Raw genomic sequence first — 12,360 nt, 5'->3', positions numbered from 1 at the left:
GATCGTCTGGGGGCTGGCAAGGGGGGTTGGATGGAGGTTGGATGGGGTTTGGCATGGGGAGTTTGTGGGGATTGGATGGAAGTTGGATAAGGGGCTGGTGGGGGGGTTGCTGGGATGATTGACAGGTCAGTTGTAGTGATGGAAGAGGTAACTGAGTGGATAGCTGACAAGGTGTTTGACAAGATGACTGACAGGGTGGGTGACATGATTGATGTGATGATTGACATCCAGCACAATGCACTGATGAGCACAGCAGCAACAGCCTAAGGCGTGCAACTGCTGAGTGGTGTTTTGAGGTGAATGACAAATTTGAGGTGGAGAAGGCGAGCAGCCGTGTTTCAGAGCTGGCTGGCTCTGGATGAGCAGTGGCTGTAGCTGCAGCACAGCGTGGGGCTGTGTGTGTGCTCCAGTGCTGCACAGTGCAGATCTGTCCTCTGGTCACAGCCTTGGCTGCTCTGGGATGTAAATGGGAGGGATATTGTGTTACATGGAGTCCCTGTCAGGATGGATATTTGCCTGTCAGGCAAAAAGGTGCTAGAAAAGACATTTTTAAAGTAACAGGCAGAGGGGCTGTGCCCAAAGCAGGGCTGAAAGGCATCACTGAGAGCCACAGAGGGGGGGGTCAGGTCAGGTGTTGGAAGAAATGAAGAAATGCTTTACCCAGAGGCAGTGAGACCCTGGCACTGCCCAGAGCTGTGGGTGCCCGAGGCCACGGCTGGGCTCCGAACTGATGGGCAGGAGTGGGGCTGGGGACTGAGAGGTTCCTTCTGACCCAACCAAGCTGAGCTTTTGTGATTGCATGAGCACCCAAACCCTTTGTCAGCCCCAGCTCAGCCCTTTCCTCCCCCACCAGCCCCTCATGCAGGTGCAGTGTAGTTTGCATAGACATGCAAAGCATTGAAACCCTACAAACGCTGAGTGACCTCTGAATGACAAACATGGAATTTGCATCAGATTTCTTTATATTTTCTGCACTGGTGTGGCTGAGGAGTCGCAGGTGACCTAAATGGGAGATGAGCTGACAGGTGACCTCACTGCTCCCTGCAGCTTCCTGAGGAGGGCAGTGTGGGAGCTGCATATCTCTGCCCCAGGAATCCCACAGCAAAGTGTGTTTATTTCCAGGTTGCCAACTTGTTCAGTGTCATTCAGTGTAGATGTGGGCAAAAATCTGAGAACTTGTATAAATGGCAGCTGCTGCTTCCCTGTTGAGTTGGGTTTGGGGTCTGAACTGCACAGATCCTCCCTGTGGGTTCCCACCTCCATCAGGCTGAGTGCCTGGGGTGCCACGCTGGGGCGGTGGGGTGGGCTGGGGGTTTCTCATGGGTTGCTGCTGCTGATGTGTTGACTGTGCCAACACACAGTCCTGTTTCCATGGACGTGCTCAGGTGTGCTGTGACTGAGCTGTGCTCGGGGATTGAAGATAAACTTCCTTTGTTCCCCAGAGCAGAGGTGGAGAGCAGAAACTACCGCCAGACAGCCGCGATGAGGGGAGTGCCCTTGGACCAGGTGGATGAAGACTGGGAACTCAAGAAGGAGGAGCTGGAGAGAAACCCACCGTGTGCCCAGCGCAGCTATGCAACCTCTGCGCAGAAGAAGACACAGAGGAAGAGAAGGAAGCAGTAGTGTCACTGTGTGTTTGGGGCTGCTGAGAACTCACAGTGCAGAGCAGAGGCACTGAGTATCTCAGGGGAAACCTGGGTAGGCAGCAGAGATGGGTGCCGGGATGAGCCTCTGTGATGTGCTGCACATGCTGTTGTGGTCATGGGGTGGGTAGGAGTGCTTCTGCCTGCCCTGTATGCATCAGGTCTCAAATATCAGAATCACTGAATGGCCTGGGTTGGAAGGGACCTCAAGGATCACGAAGCTTCAACCCCCCTGTGCCATGCAGGGCCACCAGCCTCCCCATTTCACAGCAGCCCAGGCTGCCCAGGGCCCCATCCAACCTGGCCTTGAACACCTCCAGGGATGGACGGGGCATCACAGCCTCTCTGGGCAGCTGTTCAGCACCTCACCACTCTCTGTAAAGAACTTTATGAATATTGCAGAAGGTGCTTAAATATACAAATGCTCTAATTCACCCAATTATATGCAAATGTATAGAAATGAAATTCACTGCACTCACCCATGTTGCATGGGAATGAAATCCTTTTGCTCCCGACTGGCTCAGGGACATCACTGTGGTGATGCCAGTGCCCTTTCTGTGTTTGCTTCCAGCCCCAAGTCACCTGGGGGCCTAGGGGTTCATAGCCTCACTGCTGCTTCTCTTTTCCCTGTGGTGGGACAGAGCTGCTCCTGCTGAGGGGTGATGTGACACAGCTTATCAGGAGCAAGGAGCATACTGGGGCCTTTTGTGAAAGCATTGTGCTAAAGCAGCAACTACAGGAGCACAAGCAGGGAAGGAAGGGAGCTATGGTGTCTGTTCTGTGAGCGTCATGTAGCAGCAAGGGGGTCCAGATGGCACTGAAGACCTGCCTCTCTCAGGACATGTGGGTGGTGCATAGCATGTCCCATTGACAGAGTGGGACCCAGCAGAGTATGGCAGCTCATCTGGACCTGATCTGGTCAAAGCCATGAACGATTCAGGTTCTGCTCTGTGCTGGATCTGTTTGCTGTGTAGCCAGTTGCATGGCTGCTGGCAGACTCCTGCTCTGCTCTCTCCCAGTGCCCCCTCATTGCAGCCCGGGGGAAAAAATGGGATGGAAGAGCACCTGGATTGAGATAACAGCAGGGAGATCAATTGCCACCACTGACAATAAATGTTGGCCTTGGGAAAATTAATTTATTGCCCATTAAGAAAACAGAGTAGGATAGCGATAAACAAAGACGAAACTAAAATACCTTTCCACACGTCACCCCTCTTCCCAGGCTCAACTTTCCCCCTTCATTCCCAGCTCTTTGACCTCCTCCCCTCTGAGTGACACAGGGGTGGGCAGTGGGGCTCACACCTCCTCACACTTCCCCTGCTCCAGTGTGGGCCCCTGCCTGGCCGCATCCTTTCAGAATAAGCTTCAGCATTGGCTCTGCATGGGCTGCAGCACCAACTGGCTGCTGCTGGGCTCACTGTGCCCTGCTGTGGGGCTGCGGGACCCGTTACGCGTTTTCCTAAATGTAAAACACATTCACAATATAAAAAACATTTAGGTGTGGTAATAAGGAACATGTTTAATAGGGCGATATTAGTGATAGGTGGATGGTTGGACTGGGTGATCTTGGAGGTCTTTCCCAACCTTGGTGATTCTGTGATTCATAGAATCCCAGCATGGCCTGGGTTGCAAAGGCCCACAGCGCTCCTCCAGTCCCAACCCCTGCTGTGTGCAGGTCGCCAACCAGCAGCCCAGGCTGCCCAGAGCCACATCCAGCCTGGCCTTGAATGCCTGCAGGGATGGGGCATCCACAGCCTCCTTGGGCAACCTGTTCTGTGATTCCTGAGTGTTTTACAGAGCCAGAGTCCACTGCTGGAACCAGGCTTAGTAACATGGCAGCAGCAGATGGAAGTGTCACCAAATCACAGGACCGCATTGCTTGGCTACTGACAATAGCTTATCTCAAAGAATTACTCAGATCAAGTGATAACAATAATTAATTCAATTCACAAGAACTTAATTCAGTGATTTGTCTTACTTTAAAAGGAGAAGGTAGAAGACCTGTATCACCCGCAGTGTGCTGAGGACTCCGTTGGAGATGGCAGGACCTGAACTGAAGAACAAAGCATCGATGTTGTGGTGGGCTGCCTGGTGCAGTCCTTGCACTTTGCACAAGGCAGAAACCTTAGCACTATCCTTTCCAGTTTGGGATTGCTAAAAATGAGAATAAGGGAATGAACGACTGGAAAAGCGTATTGAAGGACCAAAAGGAGTAACGTCAGGAGGTTATTGTTATTGTTGTAATACACTGTTGACATCAAGATGATGTAATTAATGCAGTGGAAGAAGAAGAAGGACAGAAGGGATTTCATGGCTTTGATGTGGGCGTCCATGCTGAGGCTCCTGGCAGAGCTGTTCTGCATCCTGTGCTTGTGTCTGCAGAGGGAGAAGAGGAGGAGGAAGGCAGAGCAGGTTACCATTATGAACGCCATGGAAAACCCAAGTGTGCAGATTAAAACTATAGTGCGATAATGTTCCCTTATTTCTTTGTTCACTTTCCAGAAAATCTCGTGGGTGGTGAAATTGGTGTTCTTTTCACCAGTAACTTCGAGGAAAGGGCTGCAGTTGAGCAGGGACAGAACCACGGAGCTCAGCAGCAGCCATGGCACCATCCTGTCGATTTTGGCTTTCAGGTAGGTGAAGAAACGGTGCCTGAAATTTGCGATTTTTATACAGTAAAAAGCATAGAGGCAGGCAGAAGTCCAAAAGTTGGAAGAATTTAAAAAGCACAGAAAAATTGCAAAGGCGAGGGACATGCCTGTGCCTAAAAGATGCTGGGGAAGTAACACTGAAATAAAGAGGTATATCCATGAGATGCACAAGTACCAAAACCTGAAGGCGCCCAGAAACAGCAAGATCTTCTCATTAGAGTTCATGCTTTTCTTTTTGAACCACTCCATGCAAGATGCAGCCACAAGGAAGGAATTGATGCACATGCCAGCCAGCGCCTGGAGGGTGAAGACGACCAGGAAAGTGTTACTGGGTAAAGTTGTGTTGTACCAGTGCTGCTCTGCCATCCTGCACCGGGGGCAGCTCTTCTGTGCCGGAGCTGAGGTTAGCTGGGATGTGTGTCCGTGTGAGGAAATGGAGCTTTATAGGGCTGGGGGGGACCTCAGTGCTGCTCCCACCCAGAGCAGCGCAGGTGCTGGGATGTAAATGTGCCAGGTATCCCCTTACCCAGCATCGGTGTCAGCCTTCAGCATTTGAATTTCAGCTCATAACAGGCAGGCTGTGTGAAACTCTGTCGGGCAAAGTCCCTCTAGGTTTGGGTTTGAGAGGAGCCTGGCATGCTGAGAGCAGTTACCGACCAGATGGCAGCTGATGCTGTGCTGTAAATCTCAACAACCTGCCATCTAGCTATGAGAAGGAAGCTGGCAGCTCTTCCTCTCTGCACCTGTTTCCTGGGGGCTATAAATTCTCCCTGAATATCACTGTTGCAAGCTCCTATTTGCATTTGTTGTCACCGAAGGACTAGTTAGAGCATTAGCATGTCGAAATGCTGTGCAGAAAGCTTGGGGTTCATCTCAACAACAGAGCACGTTCCCGTAACTCCGTGCTGATGATGCAGTAAGCAGACCTTGCATTCCCTCAAGCTGCCATCTCTAAGCCCTTTCTTTGGCAGAGAGCACTGCTTCTGTCCCAGAGCTGCTGGCATCACTCAGGATGGTGCTGGAGGGCGTGTGAGCAGACAGGAGGAGCAGGGTTTGTCTCTGGAGGAGTCATAGAAATCCTAAATTGTTCCGTAGCTCCTGATTCCTACAAGGGTTCCTGTACTGAGAGTGGCTATGAAATGGCCGTGCAGGCCACTCTCAAAGTTGTGTGCTGTGAGAGTGGTGAGGTGCTGGAACAGCTGCCCAGAGAGGCTGTGATGCCCCGTCCATCCCTGGAGGTGTTCAAGGCCAGGTTGGATGGGGCCCTGGGCAGCCTGGGCTGCTGTGAAATGGGGAGGTTGGTGGCCCTGCATGGCACAGGGGTTTGGAGCTTTGTGATCCTTGAGGTCCCTTCCAACCCAGGCCATTCAGTGATTCAGGCTGTGTGCCAGGTCAGTGTATGGCTGTGTCCTTTAAGATTGTCATCTGCTCAGCATTTCAAGGTTCAACTTTAGAATCACGGAATCACAGACCTGTTGAAGAAGACCTCCAAGGTGGTGCAGCCCAACCCCCACCCAGCACCACCATTTCCCACCGAACCACATCCCTCAGTACCACATACACACAGCTCTGAAGCACCTCCAGGGCACTGACCACTGGGCAGCCCATTCCAGTGCCTTTTTGATGGTTTCTGCCTGTCAGTACTTCCAAAGGCTCATCAGAGCAGGACATGCTGTGTGCACAGACAGGTGGCACTGATCAACCTCTGGAATGGACTCCTGGAGGAGATGCTGCTTAACAGCACTGATTCCTGTGCCTCTATGGTTTTCCCATCCACGCCCTCACGTTCTTTCTTGGGTCCATGAGGAGCTGGCACTGCAATTATCTGCCAGTTTGGAACTGTGCAGTCTACGTTTCAGACCCCAAACACTTTTGAAGCCAGAGGTGAGGATGCAGTGTTTTTAGGTTATTGGAAGACTGTCAGTCATCAGGGGGGGAATTACACCAAGCTGTGTCAGTGACTGACCTGGGTGTGTGACTTCTTTGGGTAGCTGAGCATGAGGATGCAGGCAGCTGAGAAAGGACATGGCTGAAGAAAGCTCAGGGAAGTCAGGGCAGTAAGCGTAGTGCTGAGTTCAACTTGTTCAACTGCTCCTAGGGGGGAGCATCCTCTGGGCTGAACCAAACCCACACCAACACCACATTCTTATGCGACACAGCTCACAGAGCCCTCGGCAGCAGCTCTCATTCAGCTTCTGCTTTCCGGTTTGTGCTCATCTGAAGGAAGCTGCTTGGTTTCACACAACTGGTGGCCAAGATATGAATCTTAAGTACCTTCAGTTCTACCCCAGGGCTTCAGTGACATTTTACCCTGGGACAGTCCCATTTCCTGGCAGCGGCTGTGATCTGCTTTATGTTCTGGGGCATGTTGTCTCACTGTGCTGACAGAGCAGAGGATGGGATGAAAGATTTTTTGTCTTCTCTTCATACATCTGTGGGGAGAACATAAATTATTTTTGGGGAGGAAGTTTTTCCCCCAGAGGGTGGTGAGGCACTGGCACAGGTTGCCCAAGGAGGCTGTGGATGCCCCATCCCTGCAGGCATCCAAGGCCAGGCTGGATGTGGCTCTGGGCAGCCTGGGCTGCTGGTTGGCGACCTGCACACAGCAGGGGGTTGGGACTGGATGAGCGCTGTGGGCCTTTGCAACACAGGTAATTCTATCATTCTATGGTTCCATTTCCATGAAAAAAAATACATAAAGGTCTGTAAATGGATTGTCTGTGCTGGGACAATGCCTGAACAAGGGCAGTAAATAAAGATGTTACACTAGCGTACAGTGGCTGGGACCCTCTCAGCTCCGCATGGGGAGTTTGGCATTGCAAAACAAAAGTACAAAATAAGAGTCTCATATGCTGTGTTTTTTAAGCACAGATGTAGATCAGCTGCTTAAAACACAGCTGTCTGTTGCTGGTCCATATCCATCTCCTCTGACACAACTCTAGAATGGGAAGGGATCCCCAGGCTTCATTATCTACCAGCCTATGTGGGTATTTTGCCCCTGGAGAATCTCAGATGGCACCAGGTACCTCTGTTTAAGCAGTGGGATGGATGCACAGCAGTACTGGGCCTGAGACACACAGCACATACACAGGCACTTCAGGGCATGCATTTAGGCTTAATGGCTTGAGTCTGAGCTTAGTTCTGGCTTAGGTGTTTGAAGCTGGAATGGACTCCTGTCACCATGACCACTGCCTTTCCCCTTGGATCACATGAGAATGCCCGGTGAGCAGCCCAGGTTAGCCAAGCCGTGGGGCTATCAGGTGTGTAACTTCTACCCACACCCCACTCCACATAAACACCAACTGTGATGCTTGAAGCCCATGGTGGTTTCAGGATACGTGGCTGGGGAAAATGGTGAAACTTCCTTAGGGCAAATGTTATGAAATTGTTCTGGAAATCCTCATTCAGCCCCAAATGCCCCTTTGGAGCAGACAGGACTGGTGCACTGCAGTGTGCTGATGGCTGTTTGCAGTGTGTTTGGGCACTTACTGGTTAAGGAGAGATGCGCTGGCTGGGGAGGTGGTGCGGTATTTCAGAAAAACATCCTGTAGTTCTTGGTATGTCACACAGCCTAAATTGATGTTTATCTCATTTCAGAAACAGAAAGGCTGCTTTTTGAAGGTGTTAGACACAGAATCACAGAATAGTAGGGGTTGGAAAGGACCTCTGCAGATCCCTGTCCAGTAGTGGACCCACATTTTCCCCGGAACAGAAAAATTCACAACTGGCTCACCTGCATTCCAGGTTGCCTGGTCATTATTGCCTTGTTTCTGAACTCCATCTCATCACTGCTGCATCCCAAACTGCTCCCAGCTGTCCCTTCCCCAGCCAGCCCTTCCTTGTCAGTGAGAGCAGGTCCAGCAGCACATCACTGCTCATCAGCTCTTCTGCTGCCTGCATCAGAAAGTTTTTTTCACTATGATCGTACTGGAAAGTGCTGCAGCTGTAAACAAACACCAGTGAGAGTGTTGGTAAGGCTCAAATGTTAACACAAGTTAAGTTTGCTTCAGCAACAGCAGGAGAGAAGCAGCTGCTGTGAGAAGGAGCTCCTTCAGATGTCACTTTCCCATTCCCCGCATCGTGTCTGAAGGATGGGTGATAAGCACTTCTGTTGTGGTAGCATGGCATTGCTTGCACTGGATGTACTCTGATTTTGTGCAGCTCTCTGTGCTGCTGTTGTAACATTAGCTGTCCAGATCTGCTCTGCTCATGCTGTGCTGCTGTTGGCTAAACAGCGTAACACACCTTGCCATTGGTGTGACAGTGCTCCAGCACTCCTGGCTGCCAGGTGCAGTGCCAGAGAGGAGCTCGACGCTGACTGGGCCGATTTAAGCGACATCATTCAGTCTGGCTGAGATCTCTGGGTAACCAGGGCAGGAAATCATGATTGCAGGAACCCACGTGTTGCTCTGCTGCACCCTTCAGGTATTCTCTCTTCATAACAGCCCCAGCTCAACACAGGCTGCAGGGAAATGCAAAGAAATTTTTTCCTCCCGAGGGTGGTGAGGCACTGGCACAGGTTGCCCAAGGAGGCTGTGGATGCCCCATCCCTGCAGGCATTCAAGGCCAGGCTGGATGTGGCTCTGGGCAGCCTGGGCTGCTGGTTGGCGACCTGCACACAGCAGGGGTTGGAGCTGGAGGAGCGCTGTGGGCCTTTGCAACCCAGGCCATTCTATGATTCTGTGATTCTATGAATTAGAAATGAGAACATTCAGAACATTCTGTCTTCTGGTTTCCATCTAATTGCAGGGACTACTTTAAAGTTTGAGTTTGGAGCTGGTAAATACAGGAGAGCTCTGTAAGATTTTAACACTGCGTTACTACTGGTTTCCACATCTAAATTGTTCAGACTTTACTCAGGAGCTGAGAACACACAGCAACTTGCTAAAAGCTCTGAGCGATGCCCTGGATGTGTAAAGCCTGCTTTTCTTTCCCAGCCCTCAGTTTATCAAGCAAGATGATGCTCTCTCCTGATGGCTCTGACCTATCCCTAGGATTTAGAATCATAGAATCAAAGAATGATAGAATAGCTCAGGTTGGAAAAGCCCTTAAAGATGATGGAGTCCAACCGCAGCCCAACCATCCCACCCCAACTCTACCAGCCCTCCGCTAAATCACGGCCCTGAGCACCACATCCAAACGGTTTGAAACACAGCCAGGGATGGGGACTCCACCACCTCCCTGGGCAGCCCATGGCAGTGCCTTAGGATTTTTTACCATCCAGTTAGGATGACATACTGTGGGATGAATGGGAGATGCAATGCAGCTCTGACATGCATGCCTGAGAATTATCAGTAGAAGCATGCCCCTTTTTGTAGCATTAGAATGGCTTCTCTTAAGAGGGGTTGCCAACTTGCTGACACCCGGACCGTTGCTGAGCCATGGTGAGGCATTCTGAAGGGGCGTTGTGCAGTGAGCTTTATTTTGGTCTTGCCTAATCACAAACATCTGATTTTTTGTCTGGGGTTTGCACAAACCTCTGCCAAACAGTGATTGTTTCCTTGATGATCTCAATACCCCATATGATAATGAGTCAGCCCTGCACTATGGGCCATATTCTTTCAACACCAGTTACAACACCCCTTCCATCACAGCAAAACTTCCTGAATTTTCTGACATTGTTGGGCAAAGGTTGGATTTCTGCAGGGTTGTCCTACTGAGGCTGAAAGCCGTGTACAGCAGCAGTAAGTTCACCTTCTCACACATGTATTTGAAAATCCTTCCCCAGCCTTCATGGTAACACAGATGGGGTCACATGAGAGGAGCAGAAGCACTGCACCCTTGGGATCCTCCTGCAGTCCTAAAGGAAAAGATAGCTCTTATGCAGCAGCAAGCTCCATGGTGACCAAATGGCCATTTCATTATGGAATACCATCTGAGTGAATTGGGAGTCACAAATTGCTTTTGTTCTCACAGATTTTCCTTTAAGATTAACTAATGGTAACCATTTCCTACCTGGATGATGATCTCATGCTGTTCATGGTAAAATCTTCAAGCTGTAGGAGTCTGGAATTAGAATTTCTGAAGTCAGTGCATTTCGAGTTCCTTGTTCTGCATTTGCAATGTTTGATAAGACAAGTGGGGAGCATGAATGGGGAAAAACGTGCTTCCCAGCTTCACTAGCAAAGCAGGAATGGCAATACTGCAGCCATTGCACAGTACTGACTTACTGTCACCATATATGTGAATGTTCCCATTGACTTCAGCAGAACTACTCATGACTTACACCCTGACGTGAGAAATGGGCCACAGAACCTCATCCTGACAGCCTGAGAGAGGTGATCGGTGTCTGACTGGGAGGACTGGTGAGCAGAGGCTGAGGTGGTTCACACAAGGACGTACTCAGCTGAGAGTGGGGAGAAGAGATGATATGGCTCTTTGGGGAAAAAGCATCATTTATGAGTGGTGACAGAGATGTGCAACTCTCTGTTGTTTTCATTTGTACTAAGGACATATTTCCTGAATATTCCTGAATACAGCATGGAAGCATTCTGGGATGGGGTTAACAGGGAAGCTCTGACTTGATACTGACAGACATGAAAGACATTACCCCATTCCTGGCAGCTTTGAGCCTCACCTTCTTGGGCTGCAGCTCTTAGGATATATTAGTATCCATGGGGTGGTGCAAAGCAGATGGTGCTGAGCGGGGCCATGTTGGCAGAAGGGGGATGGAGGCCATGCTTTGGTGGGTAACTGTGCAGATTTTTGTTGTTTTTTTTTGTTTCTTTGATGGTCATTAGACTTCACCGTGCTTTTTATAGATGTGAAAAGGAAGACACACAGAGATAAATAAGTTATTACAAGCACACAGTCCAGGGCTGTACAAATAGGAAGCTGAGTTTCACACCAAACAGAAAAGGAAGTCACTTGGGCAGGATGGACAGGTCAAAAGGAATCGTAGAATCACAGAACGGCCTGGGTTGGAAGGGACCTCAAGGATCATGAAGCTCCAACCCGTCACCACAGTCAGGGCCACCAACCTCCACATTTCATAGCAGCCCAGGCTGCCCAGGGCCCCATCCACGGTGACGTTTAAGGCCCAGATTGGGCCCTGGGCAGCTGGTCTAGTATTAAATGTGGAGGTACCACATGAGGTACCACCCTGCCCCATAGATGAATTCACAGTCCAAATGTGAAAGAGGAAACAATTGCTTCAAATACATTAACACGAGTAGGGATGGATTGGTACAAAGCTATGGTGGCTGGATGTTAATCTATTCCTACACATTGAGGGAGGCAAAGAAGTCTGTGTCTGTGTCTGTGTCTGTGTCTGTGTCTGTGTCTGTCTGTGTCTGTCTGTGTCTGTGTCTGTGGGAGAGCCGGGTCTCCATGGAAGACTTATTGGGAACAGCTTCCAGGGAGAGCCACAGAACCAAGGCCTGGGTCTGCCAGGACCTGCTGAATGCATCCACTCACATGGGCATGTTTACAGGATTGGAAGTCCCAGGTTTGCACTTCATTTCTAAAGAATGGAATAGAATATGTTCCCTATCTGAGCAGCTGAACACTAGTTTTTCAAGTCACATTTTGATGCATTTTCATTGGTATTGATTTATTTTTTCTATATTTTTTATAGCAAAAATTCTGTTATATTGAATTCTTTTTTCCGAAAGTAACTTCCTAGCTCTGCCCAGTGGAACCTCACTAAAGATGAATGGATCAAAACTGTTATCACAACACTTTTCTGTGCTTCCCAGCATTCTATGTGCTTAGATACAACACTGATACAGCTTATATACAACAGCTGCTCAGCCAGCTCTACTGGACTCTTACATCTTTCCTCCAAGGATGATGTAAAAACGCCTCATGTTTTTCCACAGGTTAAATGGAAGCCCATGAGATCAGCTGGTTAGGGAAAATGATGGAACTGGAAATGCTGGGAGAATGGAGAGGCTGCGCACAGCTACAGATATATGGAAATGTTTTTTTATGTAAGAAGTGCTGGCAAATATTGATGGAAGGCAACACTGTCATGGTTTACCAGATTGTCACGGATTTGACCAGATCAATCTATGTCCGTGACAGGGGCGACAGGCCTCTGCCCTCCCCCCCACCCCAGTCCCACA

At 49.9% G+C, this 12,360-nt stretch overlaps 2 protein-coding genes across 2 annotated transcripts in view; one reads left to right on the top strand and one right to left on the bottom strand.

Annotated features, from left to right (window-relative positions):
• The window catches only part of ANKRD66 (ankyrin repeat domain 66), a 3,763-nt gene extending 1,871 nt beyond the window's left edge, over positions 1-1,892 (top strand). Inside the window, exon 3 of the mRNA XM_042883533.1 lies at positions 1,443-1,892. Coding sequence (XP_042739467.1) covers positions 1,443-1,623 — 181 coding nt within the window. The 3' untranslated portion in view covers positions 1,624-1,892. The remainder of the gene's footprint in view (positions 1-1,442) is intronic.
• A 1,757-nt stretch (positions 1,893-3,649) lies between these two features.
• On the bottom strand, positions 3,650-4,660 carry LOC122186641 (taste receptor type 2 member 40-like). Its single transcript, XM_042883471.1, has one exon. It carries the CDS (start codon positions 4,658-4,660, stop codon positions 3,650-3,652), a length of 1,011 nt encoding a protein of 336 aa, XP_042739405.1.
• Between the last annotated feature and the right edge of the window lie 7,700 nt (positions 4,661-12,360).

Source organism: Lagopus leucura, unplaced genomic scaffold (genome assembly GCF_019238085.1).
Source record: "Lagopus leucura isolate 7727_CA_CO unplaced genomic scaffold, USGS_WTPT01 Super-Scaffold_100038, whole genome shotgun sequence".
Lineage (NCBI taxonomy): Eukaryota > Metazoa > Chordata > Aves > Galliformes > Phasianidae > Lagopus > Lagopus leucura.
The sequence above is the reverse complement of the archived record's forward strand: the minus strand, read 5'-3'. Positions and strand labels throughout refer to the sequence as shown.